The 16986-nt window shown below is 45.2% G+C and overlaps 1 protein-coding gene across 12 annotated transcripts in view; it reads left to right on the top strand.

Moving 5' to 3' along the window:
- The window catches only part of lpp (LIM domain containing preferred translocation partner in lipoma), a 294099-nt gene that overhangs the window by 247793 nt on the left and 29320 nt on the right, over positions 1 to 16986 (top strand). For all 12 annotated transcript variants that reach the window (XM_069897669.1, XM_069897671.1, XM_069897677.1 and 9 more), the window contains 2 exons: positions 1793 to 1970; positions 13160 to 13329. In XM_069897669.1, coding sequence (XP_069753770.1) covers positions 1793 to 1970; positions 13160 to 13329 — 348 coding nt within the window. The remainder of the gene's footprint in view (positions 1 to 1792; positions 1971 to 13159; positions 13330 to 16986) is intronic.

Genomic DNA, 16986 nt, shown 5'->3' with positions numbered 1-16986 from the left:
TCCAATAGTTCAAACCTCCCGCTCACATTTCCCAGGAGATGTGGGGCTCAGGGCTGGGCACAAACTGCTGTGAGCAGCGATGGAAACTGCAGACTCTCTGCAGCCCCAAGCAATTTCAATGAGAACAACACCATCCTTCAGATGGTGCCTACAGTGGTGACTCCTTACATACAGCTGTGACAGGAATTTTCAAATATTCCCATTCAGAATTATTAAAACCCAACCCCAGAACCATAAAATCAAACTTACCCAAGAATAAGGATGTCCAGAGATCGCTAGGAGACTGGAATTGGAAGAAGTGGCAGTTTCCATCAGTCCATGGGATCTTTAAACATCCGGCCCTCAGGCAAGTTCAGCAGCACAGGAGTTTCAAACAGCAGCAATGGGCCATTCACAGTTCGCGGGAGACGCAAGCAGCAGATACTCAGTCCACTTAAAGAACCATCGCACGGACCATTTCAACACCATGGGAGATACCTGCAATGGACACACAGGCCATTTCAAGACCCGACCACGTGGATGCAAAAGGGGGCTACAGGTTAAGCTAAGATGCCGAGCCCTGTAGCCTCTGCTCCCTACCATCCTCCTGGCCAATGTACAATCCTTGGAGAACAAACTTGATGAATTCCGAGCCAGATTACCACACCAGAGAATACTGTGTGATGTGCTTCACAGAAACATAGTTAAACACGAACATTCCAGACATGGCATTTCAGCCTGTGGGCTACACTCTCCACCACGCTGACTGGACTGCAGCGTCAAGAAAAGCCAGTAGAGGCAATGTTTGTTTCATCCTCAATTCATCATGGTGCAGAAAAGTAGAGGTTATGTCCCAGTCCTACTCCTCTGACCTGGAACATCTGGCGATCAAGTGCCACCCATTCTACCTGCTGAGGGAGTTCACCTCCATCATCCTGGTCACAGTGTACATTCCACCCCAGGCTAACATCAGGCTGGAGCACGAGACAGCGCATCCTGATGCCTTCCCCATCATTGTCAATGAGGTCACCTCTAACAAACTACCAACACCACCAAGAAGGAGGTGATTGTGGACTTCAGGAGGAAGTCAGGGGAACACGACCCAGTCCTCATCGAGAGGTCAGTAGTGAGAGGGTCAAGAACTTCAAATTCCTGGCTGTCAGTATCTCCAAGGATATATCCTGGAGCCTCCACTTCGATGCAATCGCAAAGAAGGCTCTGCAGCGGCTAGACGTGAGGTGTTTGAGGAGATTTGGTCTATCACTGAAGATTCTCCTAAACTTCTATAGGTGTACTGAGGAGAGCATTCTGGTTGATTGCATCACTGTCTGGTATGGAGGCACCAACACTTAGGACGAAAAATCTCTAGTGGATTATTAACTCAGCCTGCAACATCACAGGCTCCAGACTTTACTCCATCGAGGATATCTACATGAGGTGGTGCCTTAAAAAAGCAGCTTCTATCCTCAAGGACCCTCCACCACCCAAACCATCCCCTCTTTACTCTGCTACCATCGAGGAAAAGGTACAGGAGCCTAAAGACGAGCACTCAGCGGCACAAGGACAACTTCTTCCCCTCCACCATCAGATTCCTGGGTAATCAGTGAATCAAAGACACTGCCTTACTTTGACTTTTCATGCTTTTTTAAATTTATTTTAGTGAGGTGGTTTATATAAATGTTTGCACTGTGACATTGCCACAAAACAACTAATTTTGTGACTTGTTCATGTCAGTAAATTCTGATTCTGACCAACTGTTGCTGGGAATTGAATTTAATGTTGTATTCATTGAAATGCAATTCTTAATTTTCAGAATCTCTACCAGAATCCAGGTTCAGCTCCAGCCCAAGGTCTGGTTCCAGCTCCGGTTCCAGGTCTGGTTCCAGCTCCAGCACCGAATGCCCCTGCTCCAAGACCAGAGGATGAGCTTGACCGACTGACAAAGAAGATGTTGTTTGACATGGAGCATCCCCCATCTGATGATTACTTTGGTAAAGAAAACCAATCTTATTGAAAGTATATGAGTTAATGTCCCCCACATGCTATTCCTGGCATAATTTTAATTTAGAGATACAGCATGGTAACAGGCCCTTCTGGCACAGGAGCCTGTGCTGCCCCTAATACATGACCTTTGAGTCTGGAAAATGACTGGCTACCCACCCTATCTTGGCCTCTCCTAATTTTATGAACTTCTAACAGCCCCCCTCCCCCCCCACCTCAGCCTCCTTCACTCAAGAGAAACAACCCAAATTTGTCCAATCTCTCCTTATTCTCAATACACCCCAATCCATGTATTATCCTGGTAAAACTTGCAGTGCCCTTTCCACAGCCTCCCCATCCTTCCTGTAATTGGGTGACCAGAATGGCATGTAGTGCTCCAAATGTGGTCCAATCTCACTTTTATACAGCTGCAACGTGACTTCCTAACTTCTGTACTCAGCACCCCAACCTATGAGCAAGCCTGCCACGGGCCTTCTTTACACTCCTACTGCTTTCAAAGGGATGATGGGACAATGCTCTTATCATGGCAGTTAGCCTGACGAACCTCCTCTGCATGGTCTTTGTTGAAATGGTGAGCTGGACTGTACTCCAAGTGTAGCACAGCAACATGGTGTCCACTGTGACACTGGCACAGGTCTGACGCTAGTGCAGGCTGTACAGCTGCAATGCTGCACACATGGTCGAGAGCCACCATTTTGTCATTGCCAGGTGCAGGCTTCAGGAGTGTCTCCTCAGTCACAGCCTGACTCGTGTCTGCTTCGCTTGGTTCTGTGGCTGCATGTGAGCCATTTTCAGCTGAAGGGACATCTGTTTTGTCCCAAGGTGACTGGTTAAGGGGAGAATGTAACTGTGGCTGACTCCTGAATGGGATCTAAAGGCAGGATATACAGGCCTTGAACCAGTTGATGCCTGTCTGGAAGCCGAAACTCTGGGTGATGTGGTGCAGCCTCTGGGGTTTGTTCTGTTGGGATCACTGGGACATTCTCCTGTGGAAGTGGTGCTGAAGAGTCACAGTTGGCTGGCACAGTTCAGGCAGGAATGGGTTGGGAACTTGCTGTTAGATGAAGCTGTTGGAAAGGGTACTGCACTCTCAGAGCTGGGAATGTTTTTCCAAGACACTTCGATGGTCTGGCAGGGTTCCTGTGTTTCCAGGGAGAATGCTTCAGCTGTTTGCCTGTTTCTACTGCTGGAGAACAGTTCTGTGCTGCTGTGCCAGAAACTCTGTTTTTGAATCACAGATCCTTATAGTGCAGGGGCTCCCGATTAATCCCATGCCTCCTGATCTTTCCTCAAAGTCCTGCAAACTTCTCCTTTAAATAATACAGTGCAAGTGAGGGTCAGTTGTTCAAATTAAATGGTGAAGCAGGTGAAGTGGCCTTTTCCAATCCCTGCGAATGACCTGTTCCTTGAATACATGGGTCACCCCCTTGATCATTTTCATCCTGGTGTGTGTATGGAAAGCCCGTTTTGAAAGTCTGTGCAAATTTCCCCTTGGTGGGCAGTCCTTTTTATTCATGGGGTTGAGTGCACTGGAGTGTGCAATGGGTGTGCTTGGGGAAGTGAGCAAAATTCCTCACTGTTCACCTACTGTGCATCCCTGTCTGCACCTATGTATCTCAAAGGTGAGCTCCTGGCAACCCGCAACCTGTCAAGATCCCTACTCCAGGAACCCCTCAGCTGTACCTGCTCCAGCTCTTCAATCATGTTCCTGGGTTGTTTGCCACATTCACACCGTGCTCAGGGACATGTTCCAGCTGAGGAATATTCAGCATGGTGTTACGTTTGCCATGGGAGTAGCATTTCTCACGCCAGAAAGTGTTGGAACTTCAGAACCTTTTAATAAGATGGTCAGTACGATCCTCACACAGAAGTTGCTATTGAAATGCACAGTCTTGCTGCGCTTCATCAACTGGAATTTGTCCTTACGTCAAGAAAAAAATTGGAACAGTCCACAATATTTCAAAGCAAAACTACAATGCTGCAAGTTAGCAGCTGATTAATTTGTAGAACTATTAACCGTGCCATTCTCTAAAGAAAATGCTCTATCAGAACCAACTTGGTCCATCATCTTTAAATGGAGAACACAGAAGTCGCTCTAAAGTTTGAGAAAAAGCTTTGTGATTGGAATATAGGCTGTGTGTTTAAGGGGCCAGGAGTGTGAAATCATTTCATCGGTTACTATGATTAGCTTAAGCATGTTGTTCCAAGTGTTCATTTACAATAGTAAGTGGGAAGATTTATGTAAAGCTAAAGATAGCAAGGAAAGTTGTCAAAGGCTACAACAGGACAGATGAGTTTAATGTAGGCAGAGAGTTTAATGCCAACAAGGGAGAGAGGTCAAATGTGGGAGGAAGGCAAATGACAGGATTCAGGAGAGCATTCATGTACAGACAGATCTCAGGACAAAGTCAGTAGTTCCCTCAAAGGAGATAGGGTGGTAAAAACGGCACCTGGCAGGCTTGCCTTCATCATCACAGAGCTGAGTATAAAAGTCAGGAAATCATGTGTATCTATATAAAACTTGCTCGGGCTACATTTGGAGTATTGTGTACAGTTGTGGTCGCTGCATTACAGGAAGGATGTGGAGGCAGTTCAGAAAAGGTTCACCAGGATGTTTCCTGGATTGGAGTGTATTGATCTGTAAGGAAAAGTTGGACAAACCTGGGTTGTGTTCTCTGGAGCATCAGAGGCTAAGGGGAGATCGGATAGAATGTTAGAAAATTATGAGAGGCACGAAGAGGGGAGATAGTTTTTGTCAGGGTGGAAATGTCAAACAAGATTTCATATAAACCAAAAGAGATAAATGAAACACTTAGAAGGTTCTATACAGAGTTGTATAAATCAGAATCTGTGGAAGATTCTGCCAAAAAAGATGATTTCTTGTCTACATTGGGACTACCAAATTTGGATCAAGACCAAAGAGGGGCTGAGTGCCCACTTCTCTAGAGAGGAGATTGAGAAAGCCCTGGGCTCATTGCAGGCTAACAAATCACTGGGGGAGGATGGGTTCCCTGCTGAATTTTATAAAGAGTTTAAGGATCTTTTAATGCCCCTTATTATTGGGGTGGTGGACCAGGCGGTGGAGACACATACCTTCTCGGAATCCTGCTCAACAGCAATCATTACAGTGATCCCAAAAAAAGACAGGGACCCATTCAATTCCACCTCCTATAGGCCAATTTGATTATTGAATGTAGATTATAAAATTATAGTATAGGCATTGGCCAATAGGTTGGCTCAATATTTATTGAGAAAAAATCCAGACCAAGCAGAATTTGTAAAAAAGAGACAATCAGCAGATAACATATGCAGATAATTTAATATAGTGCACCTGGCACAGTCGTGGGTGAATCCGGACGTGGTCATAGCCTGGATGTGGAGAAGGTCTCTGATAGACTGGAATGGGACTTTTTATTTAAAGTATTGGGGAGATTTGGATTGGGACCATTCATAAATTGGGTAAAGAATCTATATCATAAGGCCTCAAGCTAAAATTATAATGAATGGGCAAAGGTCTCCAGTGTTCCCACTGGCCAGGTCACGTAGGCAGGGCTGCCCATTGTCCCCAGTGTTGGCTATTGAACCGCTGGCAGAACTCATTCGGTGGGATCCACATATAAGGGGGTTCAGAGTGGGCCAGGAGGACCATAAAATCAATTCATTTGCTGATGATGTGCTGCTGGTATATTTGTCAGACCTGGGGCGGTGGGGGGGGGGGTTGGGTGTCGTTGGCCAGGCTGAGGACCACATTGGAGGAGTATGGCAAGATCTCAAGATGTTATAAGGTAAATCTGGACAAGAGTGAAATTTTTCCCTTGACAAAAGGGGTCTATGGACAATATCAAAAAGGGAGCTATTATTTAAATAGCCGCAAGAGGGTATCAAATATTTGGGGAAAAAAGTGGATAAGGATTTACCTAATTTATTTAAGCATAATTATCTCCCTTTGCTCTGGAAGATTGAGGAGGACCTTGGTAGATGGAGAACCCTGCCCATAACTTTGGTGGGTAGAGTTAATTCTGTTAAAATGAAAGTGATGCCAAGACCACAATATTTATTTCAGTCTTTGCCCATCCCATTGGCCCAGAACTTCTTTAAGGTGCTCAATGGATGTGTCATGAAGTTCTTGTGGAATGATAAGGTGGCTGGGGTCTCCTTTACCAGACTTCAAAAAATGCTATTGGGCAGCCCAGTCGAGGTATATCTCTTCTCTCTATAAGGGAGGAGGTACCCTCCTCCTGGGCACAAATTGGACTGCACATGGTAGGAGAGTTAATATACAAGTGGGCACTGAAGTGGAACAGATAACCCCATATTAAAACATGTAATTCAGACGTGGCAAAATATAAATCAGTGTATCGAGCTAAAGGTGGGATTATCTCCCAAAACTCTTTTGTCCCAGAACATATTAATAATGACTCTGAATAATCACCATCCTGGATACCTGATGTTGGAAGGGGATCATGTGTATCAAGGATTGTGATGAATGGAGGCGGCTCATGTCATTCAAGCAGCTGAGGAATAAGTATGATTTGCCAAATAAAACTTTTTTCTGCTATCTTCAACCAAGATCTTTCAAGAGATAACCTGAGACTTTGGCCCTACCTGTGTGTAATGACATGAAGGCGCTAATTCAAAGGGGGAATACATGCAAGTTCATCTCTATAATGTACCTCCTACTCCAAAGTGAGTGCCCGAAGCCGGGCTTATATAAAGTGATGGAAAGGTGGGAGTCTGACCCGTGCTGGTCAGACCTGTGTTGGGACAGCATGACAGCTGTCGTCAATGCCAGGTTCAAGTTGGTGCAATACAATTTCCTGCATCAACTGTACCTCACATCACAAAAATTACATAAATCTAAATCAGAAATCTCGGAAATGTGCTTTAGGCGTTGAGGTTGGAACCTTTATCTATTCAACCTAGCTAAGTACAAGGATGAGATCCTTCTGGGTGGGACCTGGGGAATATTGTGAAAAAGATTACAAAGGTGGGTTTTCCACAAGATCCAGAAAACATGATAGATGTGTGTTTTAAATTGTCCAGATACCAAATTCAGTTTGTGAAGGTCACCTTGTCGGTAGCCAGGAAATGTATAGCCGTCACATGGAAGTCTACGTCCCAACTAAATATTACACGATGGAATATGGAGATAGAGAGTTGCATTCCCTGGAGAAAATCATGTACGATTTAAGGAGGAGATGTGACTACCCTATTTGTAACACATTGATTCGAGATATAGTTTCACCCCTTCTGATTAAAAGAAAGGTAACAACCCATGCCAGTAGTGGAATGATTGAGAAAAATGAAGTGGGTCGTGGAGAAGATGACGGGCTCTTGTATTTCGTTCCCTATTATTTCAGGTTACTTTGGGTTTTTCTTAAGTTCCTTTAAGGGCTAATGACTTTACTGATAATTGTTTTTTTGTGTTTGTTTAATTTGTATAAACTTTGAGGTAAGAGGGTATGGGAGGGGGAGAGAAGGGGAGGGGCAGAAAACGGACTATATTATATACTGTTGTTGAGAGAGATTGTGTTTGTTCAGATTTGTGGTGTCTTTGAAAATCAAAAATAAAGAATACAAATGAAATGTCAGACACTACCGGTCGGAGCTTCAAAATGAGAGGGGGAAGGTTTCAAGATGTGAGAGGCCACTTTTTTTCCACAGAGGATGTTGGGTGTCCAGAAGGTACTGCCAAGGAAGGCAGTGACAATAGATGATAGCAATGTTGAACAGGTATTCAGACAGACACACGATGAGACAGGGAATGATTACAGGCAAATGGGATGAGTTAGATCTGCATATACAAAATATGGCTGTTAGGCCAAAGGGCCTGTTCCTGTACTGTTCTTTGTCAGAAAGTCAGGTCACATAACGTGGAAAACAGGTCCTTCTGCCTACTTGCCGACTCTGACCAAAATGTCCCTCCCACACTAGTCCCATTTGCTTGCATTTGGCTCACGTCCCTCTAAACCCACCTCATCCATGGTTGTCCAAATTGTTCTTAAATATTGCAATAGTACCTGCTTCAACCACCTCCTCTGGCAGCCTGTTCTGTACACCCACCACTCTCTGTAAAAAAGGTCCTGTTAATTCTCTCGTCCTCATCTTAAACCTGTGTCCTTATGGTTACTGATTCCCCTTCTCTGGGCAAAACATTCTCTGCGTTCACCCGATCTATTCCTCCCATGATTTTCTGTACCTCTGTGAGATCCCCCTCATCCTTCTGGGCTCTAAGGAATAAAGTCCCGGCTTGCTCAACCTCTCCCTGTAGCTCGGGGCCCTGAGTCCTGGTGTTATGAGCCCGGAGGACCCCAAAACCCAGCAGCAGTAGATATTCACCAAGACAAATCGTTACTTAAACAAAAGTTGTTTTAATTATCTTTAAACATGAAAATGGAAACAAACTTTAACTTATCTATTATTAACTTAGTTAACCTAACTTAATCCCCCTCTAATTCTAAGCGCACATGTGTGTAATGTGTATATAAGTTCAGAAAAGTTTTTTGGTTCATAGTCCAATCTCATTTCTCATTCCTCCAAGTTCATTGGTTGCAGGCAATTCTTATACTGTGCACAGAATTGAACGTGTATAAAGTTCATCAGGCTTTGGTACTCGAAAGGTAAATGGTTACCACTCAGGAAGGTTCTTGTAGGTTCTGTGGGGAGAGATATGTTGTTCCAGGACATCCACAACTGAGGTACTTCCCTCAGTCACCTCAGTGTCTTGCTGATGTCAGTCTGGCTCCATGTTGGTCGATACGATGACCCAGGAATTCAATAGTTTCTCGGCCAAACTGGCACTTGATGGTGAGGCCGAAATCACTCAGACTGGAGAATAATTGTTTTAAGTAGGTGACGTGCTTGGTGCGGGTGTGTCTGGCGATTAAAATGTCAAAAGGCAATAATACTGATCCTGGCCCACCTCATCCATCAGCCTCTGAAAAGTCTAAGCCACGTTTTTTAACCCGAGGGGCACGCAGAGAAATTCAAACAATCTAAACGGGGTTATGATGGCAATTTTTGGGATGTCTTCGGGGTGAACCAGGATTTGGTGATAGCCCCTGAGGAGGTTCACCTTTGAGAATATCCGTGCCCCTTGCAGATTAGCGGTGAAGTCTTGGATATGGGGCATGGGATATCTGTCCAGTATGGTGTCCTCGTTGAAGCAACGGTAGTCTCATTAACAAATGAAATTTGGAATTTAGTTAGTTTATTACTTATTTCAATAAAGTTTCCCAAAAGATAAAGCTCTGGGTCATCCGTGAAGGTCTCCTGTTATCCATGTTAGTATTTCAGTAATATCCTGCCAGAAAGGTCCCACCATCTCACACGACCACGTAGCATGTACAAATGTTCTAATTTCTCTTCCACATCTCAAAGACATCTCTGATATTTCCGATTTTGATTAATGTAATTTCTGTGGTGTGAGGTATATTGTACCAATCAGTATCTTGCATTTATAATTAATGACATGTTGTCCAAACACCAATCAGACCAGCATCTTTCAATTATTGCAACTCCTAAATCTGACTCCCATCTCTCTCTCAATATCTGTAAACCTGGTTTTGCACTTTCATTTTGGAGAGCAAAGTACATCTTAGATATAAATTTAAGTGTGTTCCCCAGCCAAGTAGTTCGTTCCATCTCACTAATTTCAGGTGGGCCCAAGTTTGGTCCCCATCTTTCTCTTAAGAATGATCTTAACTGGAGAAAGAAGAAGAATGTCCAATTAGCTACTCCATACTTACTTCTTAATTGTTCAAAAGACACAAGAGATCCTTCCCTCTAACAGTCATCAACATATCTTATTCCTTTGTCATACCCTAAATTCAGTATTTTCACTGAGCACCTTCACTTTGTCTGCTGCAGTAACAGGGACCTCCACACACCATTCCCACACCAACTCGCATTAACATAAACTTTTCCAGCTTCTCTGAAATCCCTCCCCCATGTCTCCTTCTTTCTCAATCCCTCCGTCTCCTATCCTCCAGCTCCCTACCCCCTTTCCTTCCCTCTCCATTCAGAACAATCCCCTCCTCTATCACTTCTCAGCTTTTGTGAATTGCAGAATCTTTAGTGTCATCTGCAAATTTGCTAATGTACATTTTCATGTACATAATGGATTTAGATGACACACAGTAATGGCCCCAGCACTGAACCCTGTGGCACATAACTAGTCACAGGCCTCCAGTCTGAAAAACAACCTTCCGCCATCACCCACTGCTTTCTTCCATGAAGCCAATTTTCTCTCTCACCCAGTGTGATCTAACCATCCAGAGCAGCCGACCGTGTGGAACCTTACTGAATGCCATATATACAGCTCTGCCCTCGATAACCTTTTGAATGACATCAAAAATTCCATTAGATTTGTGACACGACCTCCACTTACAAAACCGTGCTGACTCTCCCTTAATCAGCCCTGGTCCATCCAAGTTCATGCGTATCTTCTTCCTCTCGAGTAACTACAACCTCAGACGCAGAGTCAACATCTGAACAAGTCTAATTGGGGGGCATTAGGGTAACAGCAAGGGGTGGGGGGGCATAAACTGATGTTCAAAAACTCACCCAGTGGGGGGGAGGGATATGGGTGTCATACCTACCATGAACCTCCTCCATGTGCCTCTGTCACATTTACCCCTCCCTCTGATGTAACAGATAAACACGCATGCTTAAAGCGTGTGGAGATGAAACTGTGTGACATTAGTGCTGTGGGTGGGAGTGAGTGGACACAATAACTCATTGGGGAGGCATGGCTCGCAAATCCCCGGCCCCCCCCCCATCCCATGATGCCGAGCCTGCACAGATATTAGGCTCCCTGGCCTGTAGTTTCCAGGCTTTTCCCTGCAGCCCTTCTTGAATAGAGGGACAACATTTACCACCCTCCAGTCTTCCGGCACCTCACCTGTACTTAATAACGACTCTTAAATCTAAGCCAGGGCTCCTGCAATTTCCTCTCCAGCTTCCCACAGTGTCCTTGGACATATCTGATCAGGTCCAAGATACCTCATACTCATCAGGACCTTTAGGACTTCCTCAACTGTGATACTAACTGATCTGAAGACACTACCGATGACAGCCCCAGGTTCACCAGTCCTCTTGTCTTTCTCCACAAAAAAAAACACTGGAGAGCTACTCGTTGAGGACCTTGATTCCTGAGGGGTCCTTTGTTTTCTCTGTTTACCCCTTTCCCCTTTATGTACATAAACTCTCTTAGGATTATTCTTAATGTTATCTGTCAGAGATATCTCCTGTCATTTGTTTGACCTCCTGATGTCTATGTATAGCTCACTCCTCGGTTCCCGAAACCCCTCCAGGTATACACTTGATCCCAGCTGCTTATACCCGCCCCATCCCTTTTTCTTGCTTATGAGCAGACCTTGAATTTCCCTCTCATCCAAGCTTCCCTGTGCTTGCATGCCTGACCCTTCACTTTAATGGGACCGTGCACACCCTGGACTAAACATACTTTTAAAAACTTAACATTTTCTTCTTTTTTCAAACAATCTATTCCAATTAACTTGAACTAGTTCTTGTCTTACACCTTCAAAATTGGCCAATAACCCTAAAGGACAGAATCAACCCATTCGGCCCTTTTAGTCTGAACCAAAATATTATTCTGCATAGTCCCACCGATGTGCACCTGGACCATAGCTGCCCATACTCCTGTCCATGTACCTGTCCAAATTTTTCACAAATGTCAAAACTGAGCCTGCATTTACCAATTCCGCTGGCAGCTTCTTCCACACCCACCACTCTCTTTCCCAATGTTCCCTCTCAACTTTTCCCCATTCACCCTTAATCCACATCCTCTAGTTTTTATCTCACCTAACCTCAGTGGAAAAAGCCGACTTGTATTTACTCTATCTATACCCATCAAATTTTTTTATATTTCTATCAAACTACAACCCCATTCAAAATGTACAGGATTGTGGGTCAATTGGGTGTAATTGGGTGGCATGGGCTCGTGGGCCGAAAGGGCCTGTTGCCGTGCTGTTTGTCTAAATATCTAAATCTCCCATCATTCTATGCTCCAGGGAATAAAGTCATAACCTGTTTAACCTTTCCCTGTTATTCAGTTCCTCAAGACCTGGCAACATCCTGGTAAATCTCTGCACTCATTCTATCTTATTGTTATCGTTCTTGTCATCAGGTGACCAAATCTGCACACAATACTCTATATTTGGCCTCACCAATGCCTTATACATCTCAGCTCCTGTTCTCAATACTTTGATTTATGAAGGCCAATGTGCCAAATGCTTTCTTTACAACCCTAACTACCTGTGACGCCACTTCAAAGGAATTATGTATCTGAATCCCCAGATCCCTTCTGTTCTACCCCACTGCTCAGGGCCCGACCATTTACTCTGTTTGTCCTTCCAAAGTACAACACCTCACGTTTGTCTGTATTAAATTCCATCTGCCATATTGTAGCCTATTTTTCCAGCTGGCCCAGGTCCCTCTGTAAGTTTTGAAAGCCCTCCTCAATGTCCACAAACTCTTAAAACTTCGATTCGTCTGCAAACCTACTGATCCAATTTACCACATTATCATTGATAGAGACGATAAATAATAATGGACTCAGCTCTGATCCCTGAGGCACCTACAGTCAGAGAGGCAATCATCAATTACGACTCTGTGGCTTCTCTCGTATAGTCAATGTCAAATCCAATTTACTAACTCACCATAAACTCTGAGTGACCAATCCTTCCTGACTAACCTCCCACGCGACCTTGTCAAAGTCCATGTGGTCAACAACCACAGCCTTTGACATTGCTGACAAGTCTGTCCACAGTCTCTTGCACTGCCAAACCCACCGGCTGGAGGAACTGTATATGGTCGAGGCACCCTCCAACCAGATGTCATTAACATCGACTTTTCCGGTTTCTGTCCAGTCGTTGACCTGTGAGGGAGTTGAGGAAACATGGGAAGGTGAGCTGAGGCTGAGGATGGATTGATTGATGGATCAAGCTGTAGGGGGAGAATGGTCCACTTTACTCCTATCTCTTCTGTCCTCAGCTGGTGGGGGATGAATGTTGGCAGGATACTGGTGAGAGCTTCCTCTTCTTTCATCATTGAAAGACATGCAGGAAAGAGACTGTGTGACAGACAGGAGATGAAAGAGCCAAGATCTCCCTGTGCATGGGAAGCCATGGTAGATGTGTTGATTCTCTCGTTCCAGGGCAATGTGTGCGCTGTGGGGAGAGTGTAGTCGGGGATGGATCCGGCTGCACAGCCATGGAACAAGTCTTCCACGTGGATTGTTTCACCTGTGTGACGTGCGGTCACAAGCTGCGAGGACAGGCCTTCTACGCAGTGGAGAAGAGGTCCTATTGTGAGCCCTGCTACATTGTGAGTACAGTCATGGTGGAAGGCAGGGGAGGGAGAGAGATCACCTGGGGCAGCCAAGCGATACCTTTGCCCTATCTCTGCAGCTTGGTGGCTGGGAGCTGGGGCACAGGATTGTGCAGGCGCACAGCTGGCAATTCCTGCTTATTTGTGGTTCATTTCCCCTCCACCTTGACACACTCCATAGACAGCTCCACCCCTCCTGCACTCCTGTCCCCCACTGCATCTTTCACACCATCACTCCTCCCTCCATCCTCCAACCCCTCCTTCCATCCCCACTCCATCCCTCCCTCAGTCCTATCCCACACAGCCTCTCTCCCCATCCCTTCCTCCATTCTTCACTCCTCCATCCCCATCCTGTCCCACACCCCCTCCATCCCTCTATCACTTCCTTCATCCCTCCCTCCATCCCCACCCCATCCCTCCCTCTGTCCCTTCCTCCATACCTTCCTCCATCTCCACCCCATCCCTCCCTCTATCCCTTCTTCCAACCCTCCCTCCATCCCCACTCTATCCCTTCTTCTAACCCTCCCTCCATCCCCACTCTATCCCTTCTTCCAATCCTCCCTCCATCCCTCCCTCTATCCCTTCCATCCCTCCTCCATTCCTTCTTCCATCCCTCCCTCCATCCCTTCCTCCAACCCTCTCTAATCACAACAATGTTTCTGGAACAAGTTCTTGGGAGAGAATGGATAGGCTGGGACTGAGCTCCCTGGAGCAAAGGAGGCCAACAAAATGAGGAGGGGTATGACTAAGATGAACAGTCACATTTTATTACAGGGTCAGGGAATCTAAAACTAGAGGGCACCTTTTCCAGTCAGAGGATGGAAGGAACTGCCAGAGGTAGTGATGGATAATTGTAATGTGTAGGGGGCTTTTGGATGAGTACATGGACGGGAAAGGTTTAGTGGAGATGGACCAAACACCAGCAAATGGGACTAGCTTAGGCAGGAGACTTCTTTTTAATGTAACAGGTCCTTCTGACCCATGAGCCCATGCTGCCAAATACACCCACTACTAACCCTGCATGCCTTTGGAATGAGTGACACAGGCACATACAAATTCCTTGCGGACAGTAGCGGATTTGAACCTGGGTCGCTGACACAGTAACAGCACTAACTGCTACACTAACTGTGCCACCACTTGGTTGACAGGAGCAAGTTGGGCTGAAATGGGAACACATCCAAATTCACAGAAGAAATTGTTATCAGATTTAACTTGAAAAATGCACAATACATTTTACAAATGTCTATCAACCGAATGCTAGAAGGTTCTGAGAGCTGAATTTGACAGTGACAAGGTGGACAAGCTGTGTGGGGGGGGAATCTTGCCCAGCAGTAATGTACGAGTACCCTTGCGGATCTTCCAGTTTGGAAGAGTCATTCATAGCCCGAGGCAAGGTGTTTACAGGGGAGACTCCAGCCTGTTTGACCACCCACTGCCCAGGTCAATACCATCAGCCTGTCATTTCCTTTTGCTGCCTGCTTAAGAAAATCAACATGGACGGAGTTTTCAACAGAAAATCTCTATTGAAACTCTCCAATGTCTGGAAACTATGACATATCAAGTGCTGCACTCAACAATATGAGCATATATAATGCTCCGCCCCTTTAGAAAGAGGTAAACCACACAATGTGGACATAGTTACACATGGGAATCGTGATGGGTGAACTGTTTATGAAGGGTACCGTCATGAATACACTCAATTGCTTTGTATCCACACTCATTGAATGTTACATTGAAACAGGCCTGTCATTTTGCCGGATCTTGCTAAACCCAGCACCCTCTTGCCAAGTCGTACATCCTGTTCTACAAATAATCCTGCAACCTCAGCACGGGTATCTTCCTAAGTTTGGACGCCTTCTTTTAAATAATCTGCATCATGACCCTCTCAAAGCCATCACAGTGTCCAGCAGTGCATGGTGAACTTGGAACTTCCCCACATCCATGTCACTGGTCTTTGTGGGACAACTACCATCAATCTCTCTCCTATTTCCAAACCAGGAACCGGGTTTGGATCCAGTTTGGATCCTTTTGATCTATGGAAAGTCCATGTAAGTCACATCTAGTGCCCAACCATCATCAATAAGTTAAGTTACTTCAATCAAATTGTTCAATCAGATTGGTCAATCAAGACCTGCTCTTGACCGAGCCATGCTGGCTCTCCCGATTAGTCCCTGCCTTCCTTCTTTTTCAGAATTGTTTCCAGATTCCTCCCTACCATTGATGTTAGACTCATAGATCAGGATGTCCCCAGTTGCCTTTCCTGAAAATGGGGACCACATTTCCTGTCCCGAGTGTTAGGTCTGCTTTGTTCATGAATGAGTGAGACAAACACCAGACTGAGTCGAAATCAGGGTTCTTTGTTCTTTATTACCGGATTGTAACACTTGCGACTAACAATGTTAGTCGGAGAATGCATTCTGCCGTTATCAGCAAAATGGTGATTTTTTATACCCTTGGATACGTGCTTAGAACATCATCATATCATTACTTGTCCAATGACTAAAACTGTTGCTATCCTTTCCCTGCTAGCTTCCTGCCTCTCAATCCATCAATGTCTCTCTTATCTTGTAAGTACAAGGATGCATTCACATCTTGTTACAGCCCTGCACAGGGTAACTCCTTACACATTCCCATCTCATGATGTTTTACCTAACAGGAGTACAAGGACACCTCCCCTTCTTGTTACAGCCCTGCACAGGGTAACTCCTTACACATTCCCATCTCATGATGTTTTACCTTACACGAGTCAACTGGCACCACTTAAGTACGGAAAAGCTGTAAAATTGTCAGTTGAATCTGGAAGGTTAGGTCACTGGGAATTCAAGATACCCTGGCCCATTGAATTCTACACAGTCTCAGGGGAAGGAGGCAGAGCTGAAGAGTGAAGGATGCTTATCTTATCAGAGTCAGAGAGTCATGCAGAAAGGAAAAGGCCCTTCGCCCAACTAGTCCATGCTAACTAACTTGGCATTCTGGGCTGATTCCATTTGGCCACATTAGTCCATGTTATTCTAAACCTCTAGAACAGAGATGAGTAGAAACCACTTTTCCCAGAGTGGGAAATTTATGGAATTCTGTGCCCAAGAAAGTAGAGGCTGCTGCATTGAATAGATGTAAGATATAAGATCTTTGCAGAGCAGGGGAATTAAGGGTTGTGAGGAAAAAGCAGGTAGATGGAGCTGAGTCCATGGCCAGATCAGCCATGGTCTCATTGAATGGTGGGGCAGGCTCGATAGGCCGATGGCTGATTCCTGCTCCTGTTTGTGATGTTCTAATGCAGGCTCCTCCTACCCATAAATCTGTCCAGATATATCTTGAATATTGTTATTGTGTCTGCCTCTACAGTTTCCTCTGGCAGAGCAGTGCAGTTAGTGTAGCGATAAGCATGATGTTATTACTGTGCCAGTGATCCAGGTTAGAATCTGCCGCTGACTCTAAGACATTTTACCACAGGCATGGACTTCTTCCAGGTGTTCTGGTTTGCTCCCACCCTCGAAAAGCATACGGGATTTCTAGGTTGATTGGTGTATTGTGGGGGCACGGGCTGAACCTCTAAAAGTAAAATGTAAACTCGTTCCTGATGCAGACAACCCTCTGAGTGAAAATAATCACCTCTCAGGTCCCTCCAAAATTCCCCTCTCACCTTAAACTTAT

This window comes from Narcine bancroftii, chromosome 9 (assembly GCF_036971445.1).
Source record: "Narcine bancroftii isolate sNarBan1 chromosome 9, sNarBan1.hap1, whole genome shotgun sequence".
In the NCBI taxonomy this organism is placed as follows: Eukaryota; Metazoa; Chordata; class Chondrichthyes; order Torpediniformes; family Narcinidae; genus Narcine; species Narcine bancroftii.
Note: the sequence above shows the minus strand (reverse complement) of the source record. Positions and strands in the feature narration are given on the sequence as shown.